Source organism: Lagenorhynchus albirostris, chromosome 4, assembly GCF_949774975.1.
Source record: "Lagenorhynchus albirostris chromosome 4, mLagAlb1.1, whole genome shotgun sequence".
Classification (NCBI taxonomy): domain Eukaryota; kingdom Metazoa; phylum Chordata; class Mammalia; order Artiodactyla; family Delphinidae; genus Lagenorhynchus; species Lagenorhynchus albirostris.
The window spans coordinates 84,706,061-84,727,024 of NC_083098.1; the positions used below are offsets into that span (position 1 = coordinate 84,706,061).

At 41.7% G+C, this 20,964-nt stretch overlaps 1 protein-coding gene across 1 annotated transcript in view; it reads right to left on the reverse strand.

The window, feature by feature from the left end:
- The window catches only part of KLB (klotho beta), a 35,108-nt gene continuing 14,144 nt past the window's right edge, over positions 1-20,964 (reverse strand). Inside the window, 4 exon segments of the mRNA XM_060147312.1 lie at positions 1-752; positions 3,664-4,807; positions 11,292-11,560; positions 14,363-14,873. Of these exon segments, the coding sequence (XP_060003295.1) occupies positions 370-752; positions 3,664-4,807; positions 11,292-11,560; positions 14,363-14,873 (2,307 nt within the window). The 3' untranslated portion in view covers positions 1-369.

The following is a 20,964-nucleotide window of genomic DNA, read 5'->3' on the forward strand; positions in this document are numbered from 1 at the left end:
CTTTTTTCAAAACAATTTCTTTTATCATAAGTAGCTATTGGTATTCCTAGGAAAAAACTGTAGAATAATGATAGGAAACAGCTCATCAAACTCCATGAAACAATGTATGAGATAATCCTCATACCTTACCTTCTAGGGAAGCCTTTACCTTAGATCCAAGAACTGAATTCACTGATGTTAACACATAAGGGAAAATTTGAACCACATAGCGGAGACATTTATTGTCATTACCTTGGCTATCACTAATATCTCAAAACTTGTTTTTCTACAGTATAGGTGTATCTTCTGTAAGTTACCAGTGTATGGAACTGGAGTGAATTTTTTAAACTTTTCCATCATGCAGACAGAAATATGGTAGGATCAGCTTAGCTAAGAACTCTCATGGCCTTTTTTTAATGGTATGTGTTGTAAGTTCTTTGCTTTCCAAAATTTTCTTCTCTTTCGCTTATGAAAAACGGTAATTGATAAAAGTAGAACCAGGGTGGAGAAGAAACAACATCCAAAGAATATCAGTGGTTTCTTCTGTACAAGAAGTAAGCAGACAATACACTCTGTGTTTCTTTGAGTCTGACTGCATCTAGGACTACTGTTCTTAGAAAGGAAGCCATTGTTGCTGATCAGTTCGTTGTAAAACTGGATTGAGGATTTAGCTTTGAAATCAGATGTGAAGAATCCAAATCTGGGTCTAGATTTTTCTTCAGTCAGTTTGAATACATAATAGCCTTTGATTTTGATTTTATCAATCAAGTATGCTGAAAAATATCAGAAATGAACATTATTAATCATAAGTGGACTATAAAATGTCTTTGAATAAGAATTTAGTTTTCATTGAAACAATCTGAAACTCGTGCCCATAAAATGTGATTTTCATTAAAGGTTTTTTTGACATTCTTTTATGATCTTAAGATGAAAATATGTGTAATGCTATAACTTTAAAAAGAAATTTGAAGTAAAACTTTGATCTATAATAATACAAAAACACCTGGAGGAAAAGCAGATTTAAGAATTGGAGCCATGAAGCTCAAAGGACTTACTGTTACTTTTGTTCCTAGTGTCAAAAGCAGAAAAATCTTGCCTATTTGGCCTGATTTTAAATCTCAGATGTGCCCTTTGTGCTGCCCAATAACTACACTTGGTTTCACCAGCCATTTACTCTAGCTCTCCTCAACTTTTCTAAAATAAATATATTTATTTTTATTTTTGGCTGTGTTGGGTCTTTGCTGCGCGTGGGCTTTCTCTAGTTGTGGTGAGTGGGGGCTACTCTTCGTTGTGGTGCCTGTGCTCATTGCGGTGGCTTCTCTTGAGCACGAGCTCTAGGCACGCGGGCTTCAGTAGTTGTGGCTCGCAGGCTCTAGAGCACAGGCGCAGTAGTTGTGGCACACGGGCTTAGTTGGTCCGCGGCATGTGGGATCTTCCCGGACCATGAAGCAGCTTGAACTCTATGCTCTCTCCTGCATTGGCAGGCGGATTCTTAACCACTGTGCCACCAGTGAAGCCCTCTCCTCAACTTTTTCACACCTTTCTGTCCTCAAACTGATAGACCCTACTCTGTCATCCTTGCTTTGAAGTGATGACCTTCCTCCCTACTTCTGCTGAGCTAAAGCTCTCAGGAGAACTTCAGTCTCCTATAATCACATCTACCCACCTACTGGCATCTGCACTGGTACTCTGCTTTCTCTCCTGTTACTATGGATGACCTATATTCATGCTCCTGGAGGAAGCTGACTTCTCCACTTACACATTCACTAAGTTTATTCTCCTCTACTCAAGGACATCGCTCCATTGTTCTTTCTCTTTTCTCATGTATTTTCCCTCACTACTGGATCATTTCCATATAAATATGCTATAACTTTGGTATCTTAATAAGCAAAAACAACCTCCCTTGATTGCACATCCTCCTCTAGTTATCTTTTACAGCATTGGCTCCTGTTTAGTCTTTTTTTTTTTTATACTGGTTTCTCAGGGCTCAGCCCTCTTCTCTATGCTTGCTTTCTTAGTGATCTCCTTCAGCTTTATTGTTTTAAATACATCCATTTGCTCTTGATTCCCAAATTTGTGTCTCAGCCCCAGACCTCTCCTCTGAACCGGAGGTTCATATCTGTTAGCCTACTTGACATCTCTAATTGGGTGTCTAAGAGACATCTCAGACTTAACCTTTGCACAACAAACAACTCATCTCCAAAAACCTGTTCCCCAGCCTGATAAATGGCCACTCACCCTTTTAGTTACCCAAGCCAAAATGTTGGAATCATCTTTCTTCTCTCATACCCACATCCAATCCTGTTTGACTACCTTCAAAATACATCCAGAACCTGGCCAATTCTCACCATTTCCACTCTTAATAGCCTGATCCAATCCACTGTTATCCTTACCCAGACCAGTGCAATTCTCCGTTTCAATTCTTGCTCCTTTACAGTGTATTCACAAAGAGTAACCAGAGTAATTCTTTTAAAGTGTGAGTTGGAGCATATCACCCTTCTGTTTAAAATCTCCTAGTCTTCCTATTTCACTCAGAGCCACAGTTCTTACAGTGGCCTACTAAGCCCTACCTGATTTGCCTCTTCCCTTACCTCCTTGACCTCATCTTCAGTTACTTTCCCCCTTGCTCATTATTTTCTAAGTATCCTGACCTCTTTCCTGATCCTCAAATAGGCCAGGCATGCTCCAACATCAGGGCTTTTGCATTTGCTCTTCTCTTACCTGGAACACTTCCTTAACTATCAGTTTGCTGCCTCACTTCTCTTTGAGGATCTTTGAGGTTCCCAAGCCACTCTATTTAGAATTGTAACAACTCTCCTGTCTCCCACCCTGAGGCACCCTCTTCTCTGCTGTTTTTTCTCCACAGACCTTTTCACCCCTGACATGCTATATCTTATACTTGTTTGTTGACTCTTATTCCAGAAAAATACAGGCTCCATAAAGGACAGTAATCTTTATTTTTGTTCAGTGGTGGCATAGTGCCCAGAATAGTTTTTGCCCAGACCAGTTTTTGCCCATACTGGGTACTCAATAAGTATTTGTCAAATAAATGAATAAATTTCTAGGAACTTTTGCAGCTTCAACAAATTGATCATGAACATTTAAAAATAATATTTTTTAAAAATGTGATATTAACTGATGCTGGGAGGAGTATGTGAGATAAGCACTCTCAAACACTGCTGTTTATAATATATGATCCAATAATTCCATGTTGGAGAATCCATCCCAAGGAGATCATTTGAAATGAAGACAAAAATTTATATACAAAGATACCTATTTTTTAGTAGTTGAAGAAACACCTAAGTATCAAACATGAGAGAGGTGGCTAAGTACACTGAGATATGTCCCTATAATGAGATATTAAGCAACGATTAAAATAATGTTAACAAGGAAATTTTAATGACAGAACACATTTATAATGTGATATTAAGAAAAAAGTTGGCTACAAGACTATATTGTAGTATGAGCTCAATTGTATTAATGATATCTAGTCAGCACGAGCCTAGGCACTTTTTTCGGGGGTGTAAGATTTCAGGTTTTAAAAAATATTTTTCTGTACTTGCCAAATTTCCCATAATGAGCTGACACTGTCTGTCATTAATGAGCCTATTCCCCTCATTCTTCTGTTCATATTATCTGGGAATGTCATACTTCACTGTATCTGAAATAGCCCCCGAACCTCACCTTTCAAAGCCTCCTGAATGTATTTCTCTAAGTAGTATTTTCGGAGTTCATCATTTTCCAGAGACTGGTCGTCGATGCCACTGGCCGTGATGTAAACATCCACGTCTCCATAGTTCCTCCGGATCCACTTCAGCACCTTGCGTTCTCCCCAGGGTATCACGGCCAGGCGGGTGGGGGAGCTCAGGCAGGTGATGTCCTGCAGAAACTGGATGTCCCTGTCCGCGTCGTAGTTGCTGCCGTTTTGCCGCTCATGCATCACGAACCTGGTGGTGAAGTGGTTCAGGGCGTAGAAGTCTGCAGTGCCCTTGACCAGCCTCCTTTCCTCCTCGGTGAACTGAGGCAGTGCGGAGCGCGTGAGCCCTTGCCTATTCTTGGAGGTGATGTACTCCCTCATGGCCAACGGGTAGTCCCCAGTCTTGAAGAGGGGTTCTGCGAACCAGGCGATTTCGAACTGGAGGAAGCGCTCGGCCGCCTTCCAGTGCGAGTCCGCATAGGGATTGGCGGGTTCGGCCCAGTCCGAGTGGAGAGACAGCGACACAACCCCACGCTGTGCAGGCCTGTACTGCTGGTCGTAGAGGTGCCAGGCCAGGGCGTGGGCGATCATCAGGTGGTGGGCTGCCCAGTAGGTGTCATTACTAGAGCAGTCGTAGATGTCACTCAGCCGGTTAGGCTCGTTGATGGTGATCCAGAGCTTCACGAGGTCCCCCAGCTCCTGGAAGCACAGGTCGGCATAGTCCTGGAAGGCCTTGGTGGTTGACCGGTTCAGCCACCCTCCGCTGTGCAGCAGAGGTGCGGGGAGGCCTAGGTGGGCGTGGGTTGGATAGTACAACGTGACCATTGAGGAGATGTTGAGCTTTAGTCCCTCACTGACCACACACCTGTAGTACCTCAGAGCCTGCCGGTTAACCGTGGACAGGTTGCCAGTGGGAAGGATTGAGGGCCAGTCCAGAGCAAACCTGTAGTGGGTGACTTTCATTCTTGCCAACATCTCAAGCTGTCTTTTGACACTGACAAAATCCGTGCATTGAGCTGGTCGTGTTTTCAGCCTCACTCCTTCCACTCGGTGCAACAGTCTGTTGCCTGTCACATTCCATACATACAGGTGAGGATCGCTGAACTGTGGGGAGGAAGCCACCGACTCTGGCTGTGAAAAACAAGCAAATTCAGGTAAAGCACACCCTGGCAGACAGACTTGGCATACATCCTCTGAGAAGAAGAGCCTGATCTTATTTTGCCTCTCACTGACAACAGAGAAAATAAATGATGCACATGTCCTTCATAACAACATATGTCTTCCTGCTATTCTGGCGATGTCAGAAAAAAGGCCTGATGGGTTATCCTCCCTCTCAGCCCTTGAAATTTACTGGGGAGACCGGAAAATGTAGAGAAGGAACTACACCCAGGGCTTGCCTTGGAAAACAAGTTGTCTTTCAGAAAACACTGAGAAGGGACTTTGCTGGTGGCACAGAGGTTAAGAATCTGTCTGCCAAGGCAGGGGACATGGGTTCGAGCCCTGGTCTGGGAAGATCCCACATGCAGCAGAGCAACGTAGCCTGTGCACCACAACTACTGAGCCTGCTCACCTAGAGCCCGTGCTCTGCAATAAGAGAAGCCACCGCAGTGAGAAGCCCGCGCACCGCAACAAAGAGTAGCCCCTGCTCGCGGCAACTAGAGAAAGCCCATGTGCAGCAACAAAGACCCAACACAGCCATAATTAATTAGTTAAAAAAAAAAAAAAGAAAACACCGAGAAGCTGTTTTCCAGTTTGTCGGTCCTAAAAACACAGTAATGTAGTAGGGGTCTCTCATGTGATTCTGTTCAAATGCATCAGGAAATTGGCTTAGTCCTCTCAGTTAAAAGGAGTCACAAAAGATGGACCTTCCAAACCCTGCCGTAAATTGAAGGCAAAGTTAACATTCCAGTTGTCGAGGATTTCACTGAGATAGGCACTTGGGTTTAGAGGGGACTGGTTGACCCCAGCCACGTTTCCTAAAAGAGGACAGTGGGACAGGGTGGGGAATGACCCCTTGCATTTGCTGAAGGCATCTCTCTAACGCACCTGATTTGAAAAGTCCCAGTGATATCACGTGTGCATCATTCTGTTTCTCCCCCACCCATGTGCCTGTGAGAACAAAGCATTTATTCATCTAAAGGGAGAATACTCAACACCCTCCTTACATAAGGTACTTGAACTATGAAAAGAGAGGACCCTAAAATAACCGTGAGAAGCTCCCAAGTTGACTCTTGGATCTGATGGCGTCCCATTCCCTGCCCCTCCACCAGAGAGAGAGCCCTGGATTCCTGTTCTAATTCTGTCCCTTTAAAACTTAAGGCTTGGCAACTCTGTATAGTGACAGCAATCTCATGCACCTCACAGGTGTGATCTGGGCAACTGCTCTGTCAACTCTAAAGCACTCTACAAACATAAGGTACTTATAACTTGGGTTTAGTTTTCCTTGTAATAATTGCCGGCTAGGCCCTTGAGTCTCAATTAAAAGAGAAAAGGGCTTAAGAAAAACATATCCAAATTCAAGCTTAATTAAAAAAAGTAAAAGTTCTGAACTTGTTTTAAAGTGCTTTTTCTTCCCATGACTGAATTTAAACACACCTGGAATAAATGGGTAATTAACCTTTGGTAAATATTTTCCCTCTAATTGTTTTCTCGTGTGTCATCTTTCATAGTCTAATTACAAAATCATATCATTCCCACTTGCCATCTGCCAGCCAGTTATCTAGAACATTAAACAGAGAACATTGATCATGTGAGCATTAAGGTAAATCTGTATATAATTATTTGAGTAAAACCCTCCTAGCCTAGATGGTCAGTTCCAGTGTTTTGAAATCGCAGAGCATCATGATATTGAAAGGGTATTTACAAAGGGAAATCCTGCCATAAGGTAAGGCAAGATCAAATGAAAAATCTCTTACTTTTTTTTTTTTTTTTGGCCAAGGCACGGTTTGCAGGATCTTAGTTCCCTGATGTGGGACTGAACCAGGCCACGGCAGTGAAAGCGCCGACTCCTAACCACTGGACTGCTAGGGAATTCCCCAAATCTGTCTTACTTTTAAAAATATCCAGAAAGCATTAGTCTTAGCCAGTGTGTGATTAATCTGCCAATAGATATAGTTAAAGTATTGCACCCTGATCTCAACCCTGGCTCCCAGAGCTTGGTTCTAAAGTTCTATTTTCCACTAAAAGGATCCTGGGGTTTTTGGAGTAATGGCTTCTTCCAGGTCTGGGGCAGGAAAAGAATGAAGTGATGCTGGTACATCTTGTGCCAGAAAAATAAGGAAGTGCTTAAAACCTAAAAGGGAAATGTCAAAAAGACACAGGAGCAGCTTGACAGAGTCCCATTGGCCAAATTTGAGAAAATTTGAGTAGCAAAAGGCCCAATGAAACAATGACAACAATGAATTATAACACATTGAATTTAAAAGAATTCACCTAATAAATATAGAAGGAATAATCTAATTAGAAATTCACCATTTTGCAATCTACAAAGTAATCATTAATTCAGGCAAGGTTATTGTATCAATGTTAAGACCATTGGTTAAATGTTGTTGGGGAACAGGATATTTATATGGTCTCAAAGTATCACCATCAGATTAATTCTTAATTACAAATGGAAAAGGTACTTTTCAGTTAAGAGATCTGGCAAATGCCACCTTAACCAAGAAATCTGGTGACTATTACTTCAACTAATGTCTTCAGTAATGAAACAAACTGATTTTATGTGCCTCCTAATTTGATGTATGGGAAATACACAACATCATCTATGTAGTATTATTTCCAGAAATGCTTAACTAATCTAATAAAGAAACAGAGAAATCCATGAAACACTCTACAAGCAACTGGCCTGAACTCTTCAAAAATGTCAATACCAAGAGATTAGGGGGATTGCTCTGAATTAAAAGGCTAAAGATACACAACAACAAATATGTGTTCCTTATTCATGATTTTTTAAAAAAGGTTTTTTTAATCTATAAAGGACATTTTGGGGACATTTAGGAAAATTTGAATATGGATTATATGTTGGATTATATTGAATAAATATTAAATTTCCTGAGTATGATAATAGTATGAGATAGGAGAATGTCACTGTTCTTAGAAGACATATGCTGAAATATTTGGGGGTAAAGTATAATGATGTCTGCAACTTTTTAATGGTTCTGAAAGAGAGAGATAAACCAAACATGGCAACATGTTAACAATCAGCCAGTCTTGATGAAAGGAATATGGGTGTTTATTGTACTAGTTTGAAATTTTTCAAAACAAAATGTTGGAGAAGAATATTGAAGGATGGGCTTCCCTGGTGGCGCAGTGGTTGAGAGTCCGCCTGCCGATGCAGGGGACACGGGTTCGTGCCGCGGTCCGGGAAGATCCCACATGCCGCGGAGCGGCTGGGCCCGTGAGCCATGGCAGCTGAGCCTGCACGTCTGGAGCCTGTGCTCCGCAACGGGAGAGGCCACGACAGTGAGAGCCCCGTGTACCGCAAAAAAAAAAAAAAAAAAAAAAAAAAAAAAAAAAAAAAAAAAGAATATTGAAGGAAAAAAAGGTTGGGGGCAAATAAGATGTGTGTGGGTAGGCATAGCAATATTTTTAAAATGTTACTTTCACTTTATTAGTCTTCCTATGGAGAACATCTACTCTTTTGCCTACCCACCATCTTTTCATACATCATCTGGCTGAGTTTTCATAATGCACCCTAATTTTTCTTGGCAAGCCACTCATCCTCACTCCTGGTTTAAGTTCAAGGGAGGCTGACTCCTTGATGGGCTCCAGGTGTGAGCAAGAAACCCAGGCCTGATTGATCACAGAATTACTTTCCCCTGACCCAAGTGATCAGCTCTTTCTCTGAGTAATAGGAGTAGGGTCCTCAGAGGGGGCAGACATTCACAGTGTCAAACACTGGGGAACAGATGGGTCTTCAGAGGAAGCAGGAACTTACAGGTTGGGTCATGTACAGGCTGGAACTCTTGTCTCCCCTGGGGCCTCTCTTTGCTGGGTCTGGAATTTTGGAAAATATAAACCTACTTGAAGTGGTATGGAAAAGATGGCCTGCCTGTGCCATGTGGAGGAGGAGATAGACACTGGGTAAGTAGGTGGCTCTCCAGGGGACACAAACTGAAGGTGAGTCACTGTGTTTATATTACTCTCTGTATCTTTCCCCCTTTTATCACCTCTGAGCCTTTACTAAAGTCTTATTTAAATATCGATAGGGGTTGAGATTCATAACTTTGCCCACTAATGGTTTGGGCCCTTTTGTCTGGTCCTATCACTTGCACATCTTGTTTTTCCATATGCTTCTAGAATACAGGTAATAGTGTGGTATTGTGGGGTCTTATAGCATAATGGTCAGGAGACAAACAAATCTGGGTAACCCGGACAAGTTATGTAACCTACCTAAACTTCGGTTTCTTTGCCTATAAAATGAGGTTTGGTTTTTTTTTTGAATTTTATTTTATTTTGCAGTATGTGGGCCTCTCACTGTTGTGGCCTCTCCCGTTGCGGAGCACAGGCTCCGGACACGCAGGCTCAGCGGCCATGGCTCATGGGCCCAGCCGCTCCGCGGCATGTGGAATCTTCTCGGGCCGGGGCACAAACCCGCGTCCCCTGCATCGGCAGGCGGACTCTCAACCACTGGGCCACCAGGGAAGCCCTTGAATTTTACTTTATTTATTTTTTATACAGCAGGTTCTTATTAGTTATCTATTTTATACATATTAGTGTATACATGTCAATCCCAATCTCCCAATTCATCCCATCACCACCAACCCCCCTGCCACTTTCCTCCGTTGGTGTCCATACGTTTGTTCTCTACATCTATGTCTCTTAAAATGAGGGTTTTAAGATTAAGTAAACAGGGACTTCCCTGGTGGTGCAGTGGTTAAGAATCTGCCTGCCAATGCAGGGGACATGGGTTCGAGCCCTGGTCCAGGAAGATCCCACATGCTGCAGAGCAACTAAGCCCCTGTGTCACAACTACTGAGCCTGCACACCTAGAGCCTGTGCTTTGCAACAAAGAGAAGCCACCACAGTGAGAAGCCTGCACACCACAACGAAGAGTAGCCCCCGCTCACCGCAACTAGAGAAAGCCTGACCGCAGCAAAGAAGACAAAACACAGCCAAAAATAAATAAATTAAAAAAAAAAGATTAAGTAGACAGAATGCACATACATACAGCGGTTAAGTGCTTGGTACATAGTAGGAGCTTCAAAAAATAGTTATTATTATTTTGGAAAGAGCATTGTGCATCTGGGGGCTTGAAGTTTGCCTGCTACAGTTCTGCCACTATTTGTGTTACCTTGGGCAAGTAAGTCACTTAGGTCTCAATTATTAACTGATGGGTCTTACTTTCCTCAGCTATAAAATGAAGAATTTGGAGTAAGAGGTTTCGAAGGGCTCACCTGGCTCTAAAAGTTGACCTTATTCATGCACTATGCATTGAGCACCTGCCATGTGCCTTACATTGCTCTAGTAAGGCATACAGCAGGCAGCAAAGCCTCAAACCTCTCCACCCTCTTGAGGAGAAAGTTTGCATTCTTGTAGGGGAAGACAGGTGATCAGTAAGAAAAATGTGTAAAGTGGTTATCAGGGGCTGAGGGTGGGGGAAATGGGGAGATGCCGGTTGAAGGGCACAAACTTCCAGTTATAAGATTAACATGTTCTGGGGGCCTGTTGTACAGTATGGTGACTATAGTTAATAATATTGTATTACATACTTGAAAGTTGCTAAGAGAGTAGATCTTAAATTTTCTCACCACAAAAAAAGAAATGGGAATTGCGTGTGATGGTATGGAAGTGATAGCTAATGCCATAGTGGTAACGATTTTGTAATATATAAACGTATCAAATCATACTCCTCAAATTTACACAATATTGTATGTCAATTGTATCTCAGTAAAGCTGGAGAAAAAAGGGAAATGTGTAATGTACATAGTATGCTAGAGAATGATGAATGCTATATAGGAAAATAGAGCAGAAAGGGGGAATGTGCACTGATAGTGATGGAGTTATGCTTTTTGGAGTGGAGGGAAGCCTTATTGAGAAGGTGACATCTGAGTAAACATCTGAAGAAGGTGAGGAATGAGACGAGTCAGGAGGCCCCACTGGGTATAAAGACTTCATAAGGCAAATAATCCAAATTTATCAAATAAGAGGAATCACTTAAATAAAAGGCCACTAACAATTTGCTTTTGACAAAACAAAAATCTAGGGAATTCCTGGCGTTCCAGTGGTTAGGACTCCGTGCTTTCACTGCTGAGGGCGTGGGTTCAGTCCCTGGACTAAAATCCTGCAAGCCGTGCAGTCCAGCCAAAAAATTTTTTTAAAAATCTATAAAATTATTTTCCTTTAATTTTGACACTACTAACAAATGCCTCTCACAAAAATGACTGTAAGTTCACTCTAGACTGTATACAACTTGAGGGCAGTATGAAAAGCTCTCAGTAAGCATGAATTCTTCCTCTTCCTTCCTCTTTCCCTAACTTCCCCTCATAACCTCCAGGTGATCATGGTATTTGATATTGTCTGACAGCTATCTCCTAGATGTCACTGAGTAAAGTGAAAGAAAATATTGTGTACTATTTGCACCACTTTATAGTTAATTTGTAAGTAGCCAACTTACCTTAAGGACAGATTCAGTGACGCCCCAGGAGAAATCACAGGGAAACTGACCCTGCACATCTGGTGTGGACTCTTTCAAAGTGAAACCATTTTCTTGTATGATCTGTTTATAGTAATGTGCTGAAGACTTGGGCTTTCTTTCTTTTTGTTTACTACTAAAATCCACATAAAATAATCCTCGGCGAGTGGTGTAAGCATCCTGCCATTCAAAGCCATCCAGGAGGGACCAGGCAGTGTAACCAAACACTCGTATTTCATCAAACTTGATTGCTGCACAGAAGGAAAAAAGCAGAGATGTTCAGAGGACTACACACTCTGGTTCATGTTTACCACTTCACTAATGACATGCCAGGGGCAGCATATTGTGAAACCAACCTTTTTCCTAAATTTGCAGGCCCAATATATCAAATAGAAAATTTATTTTTATATTTGAAAAGGGGCAATTATTTTCATCTAGAGTGGTCTTCTCAAGAGAATGACACAGTTAAAGGATAAAATTTAAAACATTCCTGAGGCTTAGTGTGCAAATCTGTGTCAGAGGACTTCCCTGGTGGCACAGTGGTTAAGAATCCGCCTGCCAATGCAGGGGATGTGGGTTCGATCCCTGGTCTGGGAAGATTCCCACATGCTGTGGAGCAACTAAGCCTGTGCGCCACAACTACTGAGCCTGCGCTCTAGAGCCCACAGGCCACAACTGCTGAAGCCGTGTGCCTAGAGCCCGTGCTCTGCAACAAGAGAAGCCACCGCAGTGAGAAGCCTGTGCACCACAAAGAAGAGTAACCCCCGCTCGCAGCAACTAGAAAAAGCCCGCGTGCAGCAATGAAGGCCCAACGCAGCCAAAAATAAATAAATAGCAGTTGAGGATTTATAAGAAGAAGAAAAAAAAAAGTAAAATACTGAATTAAAATAGTTAAAAAAAAAATCTGTGTCAGAGGGCATGATGATTTCCAGAACCCTTTGGGACCAATGTAGACGTCTGCTCGTGACCAAGAGTTTCTCATTTCAACCTTGAGCTGGTTCACATTTGTGGACCAACTATCTTCTGTGAAACAATCCTCAGGGACTGAAATATCAGCTTTGAGAATGAGCATGTGTGAATGTAGATTTAAGGAGGAGAAAGAAGCACAGTGATGTAAGAGAACAAGAACTGACTGGGCCGAGGGGCAGGAGGGGAGAGGGCTTGCTCTACTGTGCTCCTGGGATGGGGCTATTGGGCAAGTTTCTTGATCTCTTGTTTCCTCATTTGTAAATAGAGAAGTTTGGAAAAGATGATCTCTCAGGAACTTTCTAGCTTTAAATTCAATAACTTTTAGGAACTAGATAAAAATGAAATATGCAATAAAAACAACAAATACCCCAATCAATCGTGAACCATTTTTCTTTTCTTAAAAGCTTTCATTTTCTCATGGTAATGTCTCATTTCTGCACTTTGGGGGTTTTATCACTGATATTCTTTTCCTAAAAGGTGGAGTCAATGTCAAGGGAACTGATGTCAAGAGATTCTGATGTGGGACTTCCCTGGTGGTCCAGTGGTTGACACTCTGTGCTTCCACTGCAGGGGACGTGGGTTCCATCCCTGGTTGGGGAATTGGGGTCCTGTATGCCACATGGCACGGCCTAAAAAAAGGGGTTCTGATGAAATAAGTATGTTTCAGCAGGCCCTGGTTCTAGTCTCTCTGGTGTCGTAGGGTCCTGAGGAGTGGTGGAATGGTAACGCCTGGGGAATGACACCACTTTTGCCAAAGTGCTTGGCATTTGGCCCAGGCCCTGTGGGCAGAGTCCTCTGCTCTGGAGGCCCCCATGTGCATGTGCCCCGTGGCTGGGCAAGGCTCTGTTCCATGTACTCCTCCTGCAAGTTGGGACAGCACATCTTGCTCTCCCTGAGGACCCTCCCCGAACACTCTCTTCTGCAGAACAAGGGAGTTTTCTCCAAGCTTGTGGCATTTTTTTTTCTTTTGGCCATGCTGTGCCACTTTCGGGATCTTAGTTCCCTGACCAGGGATTGAACCCAGGCCCTCAGCAGTGAAAGCCATGAGTCCTAACCACTGGACCTCCAGGGAATTCCCTCCAAGCTTGTGACTTCTAAAGAGAGCTACAGAGTTGTAGAAAGATCCACTGAGAATTCCTTTATATAGGAGAGAAATGGAGCCCAACTCTGTAGGAGACAGAACATCATAATTCGAGCTTGTCCTCTGCTCCATTATTTCAGTCAGCCACCTGCAGATGTCACTACCTGAGTAAAGGAAAAGGAATGAGGGGATGGGCAGGGGTTAGAGAAATATCCAAGAACAATAGAAGTTGCTCACCTTAGCCATTCATGGCTCATTCATTGTCTTCAGACCTTCCGTCATTGAGTCATGGAGTAGAGTAAAAGGAGCACAATCAAAAAAAGCTTTCAGCATCTTAGACTAAAGTACTACTGTTAGAAAACTTTTGACATGTCTCCTTTAGCATTATGTCCTTTTAAAAGGAATGAAACAGCATCCTGTTGCCAATTAAGGATGTATCTACAGTCTAAAATTATTGTTTTCAAACCTTTATTTAAAAGGACACAAGAGTGGGACTTCTCTGGGGGCGCAGTGGTTAAGAATCCACCTGCCAATGCAGGGGACGTGGGTTTGATCCCTGGTCCGGGAGGATCCCACATGCCACAGAGCAACTAAGCCCGTGCGTCACAACTACTGAGCCTGCGCTCTAGAGCCCGCGAGCCACAACTACTGAGCCCACGTGCCACAACTACTGAGGCCCGCGTGCCTAGAGCCTATGCTCCGCAACGAGAGAAGCCACCGCGATGAGAAGCCCGCGTGCCGCAACGAGGAGTAGCCCCCGCTCGCTGCAGCTAGGGAAAAGCTCATGAGCAGCAATGAAGACCCAACGCAGCCAAAAATAAATAAATAAATACATTTATAAAGAAAAAAAAACGAGAGTCATGTTAAAAAATTCTGTCAACATTGGAAAATAGAGAAGTCCAACAATGACCGGAACAACAATAATCATATATTCAAAGGTGACTTTAAATACCCTATAGCATAAGTATTCAAGACAGTTGTTTTGAGCTAATGTGCAACCAACCTTGGAGAACCTGGTTGAGGAAGTTCTTCATCATGTAGATGGCTGTGGTATCCTCTGTTTTCACATGACTGTCTGTGAACCAGCCATTCTCAGTGATCAGGATTCGGGGATTGCCATATTCCAGTTTAATCCAGTTCAGCACGTCTCTTAAATTGAGGGACACATTTTGTCCCATTTTAGCCATGGTGTTGTAGGGCTTGAAATTGTTGGGTCCAAAGGAAAAGGCAAAGAAGTCAGCTGTGCCCCTCACCTCATTCTTCTCTGCTTCAGAGAAAAGGGGTAGAATGGAGAACAACTTCTTTTTCATCACCTCTGGATAGTTACCATCCCCGTGGATAGGGTTGGCAAACCACCCGAGCACAGAAACCATGGATTGTTGGCACTTGAGTATATCCATTGTGTTTTCTGATCTGTTTGGTTCAATCCAGTGGGATCCCAACGTGATTGATAGCAGACCCTTCTGATGTGGGCGGAAATTTCTATTGTAGTTATGCCAAACTTTCGAATGAGCCTAAGAACAAGAAAATATTGTTAATCTTTACTGTCCTTACTCAAAGGGTTGTGACTTGGCTGATAGAAGGTCTTCTCGTGGGCAAATTAGTGAAGCGTCGGGTGCTGCAGGGGAAAGCTGCCAGGGAACCCTGATGACCGCAAAGTCTGCTCTCTGTTCACTTCCCCTGTGCTTCCAACCTAAAACCTCCCCTATAGGATTACCGAGAGGCGGGCAGAGAGCTCTTGTCCCAGCTCCATCTTACTTCTCCTCTCCCTGGCTCCCTTCCGGGCTCTCTCGGGGCTGGGTACAGGTGAGACACTATGTGGATTATAGGGTTTCTTCCTCTGCATAGAAAGACTCAGAGCAGTGCTCTTTCATTGTTCTACAGAGTCTTCTTTTGGCCCTAACTTAGAAGTCCAGGATAATACAATTTCTATATTCTGTAAATGGATAATAATAGAGCTCACCTCCTAGGCTTGTTGTAAGGATTGAATGAATTAACGCACTCTAGAATGGTGGCTGGCACACAGTATAGCTCTATATAAGCCTTAGCTATTATTACTATTATTATAAAAGGGTGGCAGGCATGGCACAACTCAGAAAACCAGTGGAAATAGTGTAGGATTTGGCATCAGCACAGTTGGGCTTGAAGTTCAGGTATTAACTATAGTAGCCTTAGATAAGGCACTTAACCTGTCTGAAATCTCTTCGTATCCTCAGCTGTAAAAGGAAGTTAAAAATAATAATACCCTTTGTAAAGTGGTTGTTAGATGTAGAGCTAATGTACATATTAAATATGTAGCATAGACTAGAGCACCTAGGAGCTACTGCCTAAAGATGGATGTTATTATTATTGGTCCCCCTGGAATTTACATTTCCTGTTGCATTCACTTAAAACACCCTGGGAAGAGATATGGGAACATAGGTATATGTATAACTGATTCACTTTGTTATAAAGCAGAAACTAACACACCATTGTAAAGCAATTATACCACAATAAAGATGTTAAAGAAACAAAAAAAACAGAGCCTCATGATCAGTTTCCAGTCTATTTACTAGGTACTTACTGAGCGCTGACTCAATGCCTGTCTTGCCCTGCCCTGAGAGGCTGAAATAAATGGTGCAGGGATTTGCTCTCAGGAGCCAATAATCTTAATGGGAAAATAAAACTAAAATGTATGAAAGAGAAACATATAAAACTGAATAAAATAAGACACTAAATTAAGGCAGAGGCATGGTTCGATAAAGAACCATGAGCTAGCTGTATGGTTCTTAACTTGAGGACTCCAGTTAAGGACTCAAGGCCAGTTAAATGTGCAAGGTCTCCTTCCTGCCTGGCCAGCCAGAGTTTGCTCCTTTATGTATCTGCCTCTCCTCCTCTCAGCACCTGACTTGCTTGTCTCTTAATGGCTCTTCCCAGGACTGCTAATTTCTCCTCTAATTGGGTGTTTCTAAAACAAGGGCACAAACCCTTACTGTTTTTAACCCACAAAGTCTGCTTTCAGTCTTGTTCTTTAGCTTACCTTTTGCTCATTGGAGATGTTTTATATTGGGCTGAATTATCCAAAAGTGCCTTTTTGAAGGTCAAAAACAAAAAAATACAAGCAATGGCTCAAACTTAATAGATCCTGTGGACATTAAAAATGTTCCATAAACTCTGTTAGGTGGGGAAAGATAGACATTAATGTAAGGGCTGAGGATTCCAAAACTGGTGTCTCCTTGTTTTATGCAAGAATAGCTAATTTAAATAATTCCATGAAAGATTTTCTGAAGAAGTAGATGCCTCAAGGTATTACCTCTATCTACCTGTTCTTACTCCATTTTCATTGGAAGATCCTGGAACCACTTAGCACCCAAATGTTCCCAAAGATCCTTATGAATATTCTTCTCAGAAAAGTGTTCAGGCTGTAGCCTCCTCCCCTGCCTCCACCCCTAGGTTCCAGCTTCTGAAAGGAATCTCAGGGCAGCCCAGGGCAGATTCCACCTTAAGTGGTCTCAGCAGCTCTTTCTGGACTTTTCTGGGGCTGGAATCATAGCAGAAAGTCTTTTTTTTTTTTTAACACATTTATTAGAGTATAATTGCTTTACAATGGTGTGTTAGTTTCTGCTGTATAACAAAGTGAATCAGCTATACATATACATATATCCCCATATCCCCTCCCTCTTGTGTCTCCCTCCCACCCTCCCTATCCCACCCCTCTAGGTGGTCACAAAGCACTGAGCTGATCTCCCTGTGCTATGCAGCTTCTTCCCACTAGCTATCTATTTTACATTTGGTAGTGTATACACAGCAGAAACTCTTAACTGCATTTTTCCTGATTTGAAACAAAAGTAATCATGCATTACTAGAATTCACAGGGAGGCATTCTTTGCTTTATTCTAAGCGATCACTTAATCCCTTGGTAGCCTCAGCGCTTTCAACCATAAAAGCCGCAGTGAGTGATCAGTACGCCTCTTTAGGGTGGGTGTGTACCTCTTATGTGTAAACTGTGAAGCACTAAACACACGTAAGATTCTGAGCCATAAACTAGCTGCCTTGTGAATATGATGCCATCAGACACTAAAGGGAGAGTGAGATGAAATTAGTATAAATGTAATAAACCAGTCCTAATAGCAGTTAACCGGTTCTAATAGGGAAAAAAAGCAGGGGGGCTTTTCTTTGAAATAGATATTCTATTGCATATTTCTGTAACTATATGAAAGATGACCTAAGCTGTGATGACAGACATGTACCTTTGCAATAGCTTTCCAAGCGAGTTTTCTGGAGATATATATCTCTCCATATATCTATATATACATGTGTTGTTATGCCCCAAGTTGACCTTGGTGTTTCACAGTGTCTCTTTCACCTTTGCTGCTATTTGCATAGGCTATCAAGGTATCTAGGGTTATCTTTGCTCTGGGCTGAAGACAGCCTCTCCATCCTCATGTGGAGAATGTGGGGGAGGTTCTTTGTGCAGCACTTGTAGTTATAACCTGATCCTGTTCGCCAGGTAACAAGGTAAAAACTATTGCTCTGAGGCAGTGAGTTTGACATAACTCCTGATGAAACTGGGGTATCTATGCGTGTGCTTTGGTCCAACGCTCATAAAGGAGGTCTGTTGGGGAAACCGAACTGGGGTTGGCGGGGGAGTGCAACCTGGGCCCTGCAACCTTGCACAACAGTCATTCTGTGATTTTCCAAGGTTACCCTCTATCTTGTACAAGGCCATCTACCTTTGGAATGATTGATTTAAGGGAGCTTCAACCTTTGTTCTTTAGATTCAGTAGCTTAAAGGGGAAGTCAGCTTTTTCTTTTTGAGGCAGATAGCAGGGCCTAATGTCATTGAGAGACAGCCAGGGGCCTAATATCTCATTCTGTTCCCTCCTCTAATCTAACGTAGCAGCTCTTTGATGCCCCTGGAAGTCCAGACTCAGATAAGTTCTGTGGATGATAGGAGGCAAATAAGATAGCTGGACAACTTTAGACAAAGATGAAGAAGGGGTCAAAGGTCAGGGAGATGTGGTGGAAGGGACACGGGTGGAAGGCAGTGCTTTGGAAGGCGTGCATTGAAGAAACCTACCTCATCACACATGTCTGTATTTAAGGAACACCCAATCATTTGTCAAAAAATAAATTTTTGTTAAATTTTCAAATCTGTGCATGAATTTAGCCACATTTTGGCTGAAATATTTTCATGTGAACTATAAACTTGTTTATTGTTAAAGCTATTTAATAAAGTATTAAATGAAAATCATTAAAGAAAATATACTTTAAAACTCCACAGAGCAAACTGTTTTCATATTTCTGTGTTCCCCCCAACTTTTCCAAATATATTTCCCAGCTAAAGTCACTCTAACATTTTCCATGTTATTTTTAGTTTTCATAATAATCTTCGTATAACAATTCATCAATCTGATGAAATATGATTTACTTAGTCATCTCCCTCTTTTCATAAAAATTAGCTTGTTTTCCTTTTCCTACCATATTTCCTTCCTTCTTCCCTCCCTTTACTTACCCTCCTTCCCTCCCTCCTTCCTGTCTCTCTCTTCATGCCTTCCTTCCTTCCTGTCATAAATAATGTAGTAACTAACTTTGGTCATATAGCTTTTAATTTGTTTGAATCCTTTCCTTTTTTGAATCCCAGGAATGAGCTACCTATTTTTTGAATTGTTTTGCATGTTTCCAAATTGATTTCCATACATTTTGTCCTTCACTGAGACTGTTTTCTGACCACCTGCTTGGAATCATTGATTGCTCTTTCGGGGGATAACTGGCCATCATGAATGATATAAAAGTGCTAGTCACCTACTTGGTACCACAGGGGACAGGACCCGGGTCTTGAAAGCAGGACACCCAGGCTCTAGTACTGGCCCTGCTACTAATTAGCTTTACGGTCTTGGATCAGTCAATTCCCTCTTAGCAGCCTCAGTTCCCTCCTTCATTATACTGAGCTAAAAATAAACACTCTAGAGAATCGTTGTGAACATGGAATGAGGTAATACATGTAAAGACCCTATGAAAACCACATGAACCTAAATTTGAAGGACTTTGAAAGAGCAAGCTGAAAATTATTTAACCTGCTGTGCAGAACGGTGGGGAGTTGTGTAGGCTTGAGGGGTGTTCACAGATGGCGCTCCCTGACCTCTCAAGGCTCGCAGCTGACCGCTTTGTCCTCATTTATTTTTTTGCTGCTGATCAAAATTATTCATTGTTCATTTGGGCTAGGATTCATTTCAGTTTGATTTATTATTTAATTTACTCAGCACTTCTTTATATTAAGTATCAAGTTTTCTACTAGTTACAATTGCTGCTCTTCCAGATTATTTAACATTCATTCATTCCACAAATATTTATTGGGTGCTTAAGATATGTGAACTTTATTGTTCATTGCTAAAAATAAATTATGTGATTGTCATTTTCTTATTAATTTTTTGATAATCTTGAAACTCTCTTGGAAACAATATCTTACCCTCATTATTCTTAGGAGAGAATTTAAATATTAACAAAAGTTACCACCTTTCATAAAGAAAATTTTTACCCATTCTATTTTTAATGGTTTGAATTCATATTTTCTATGGTTGGACTAACTTAGTAACGATCATATTAAAATTCGTTTTCCTCCTATTTTCTTTTCAATCATTATATTTTCAACTTATTCTAACAAATCATCTATTGCTATCAATTTGCCTAGTGTCAGGATTTCCACATAGAAATCATGTAAAAACTAAACTCTAATATATTTGTTCCTTAAAAAAAGTCCTATTATTGTTATAGAATTCTAATTTCAATTATAATATTACTAAACTAAACCAATGCCTGAGCCAGAATCTAAACCTGGCAACACAAAGGGAAAAAGGTCTAGAATAAAGTTCATAATTTATTAAATGAAGCACCTGTGGGTTTCCCCAGATATTAGAAGGGCACTTAGAAGAAATCAACATCAGTAAATTGGTACCTTACTGAAGTTCAGGTTCTTTGCCCAAGGCGAACAGTTGCATGCCAACTTTGCAGAAGGTGAAATGACATTTTAAGCTTTCTGTTAGTACTAAATTAACAATAGTGATCCTATTAGTAATCTTTTTAATGCAAAAAGACTGTATCTCCAAGTATAATTGAAGCTAAAATGACCTGGGTTGGAGACTTTAAGCCTTTCCTCAGGATTTAGGAATAAAAAGTTAAAGATAGTCAATATAGAAACCACTCTGAAAATTACAAATAATATAAGACCTACCATTTTGGGGCCTGCAACAGAGGCAGACTGACCATGAACCTAAGGAAGCTGAAACTTCGGGACTCCTCACTCGCCTGAGTCCCCATGAAATGTGCTGGGAGGGTGGGGAGCCAGGTAGTGATTGGAAACATTTCTAAGTAAGTATCGATATTTCTGATAAATTCCTTGAAGAGACCTCAGAAAATAAGGAATCTGAATCTCCAAGACCACAGTAATTTGTTGTAATATTTTTCTCATTCTAAATAGATGTTTACTTTTGTACGAACTTTTGTGTCCATAATTTTGAATTTTTTCCTTATGTAAGTCTCAGGCCCATGCAACATAGATCCACTCCTGGCCTACGAGCTTCTTGAGTGCAGGAACTGTATCTCTTTTGTTCACAGTCATACATACAG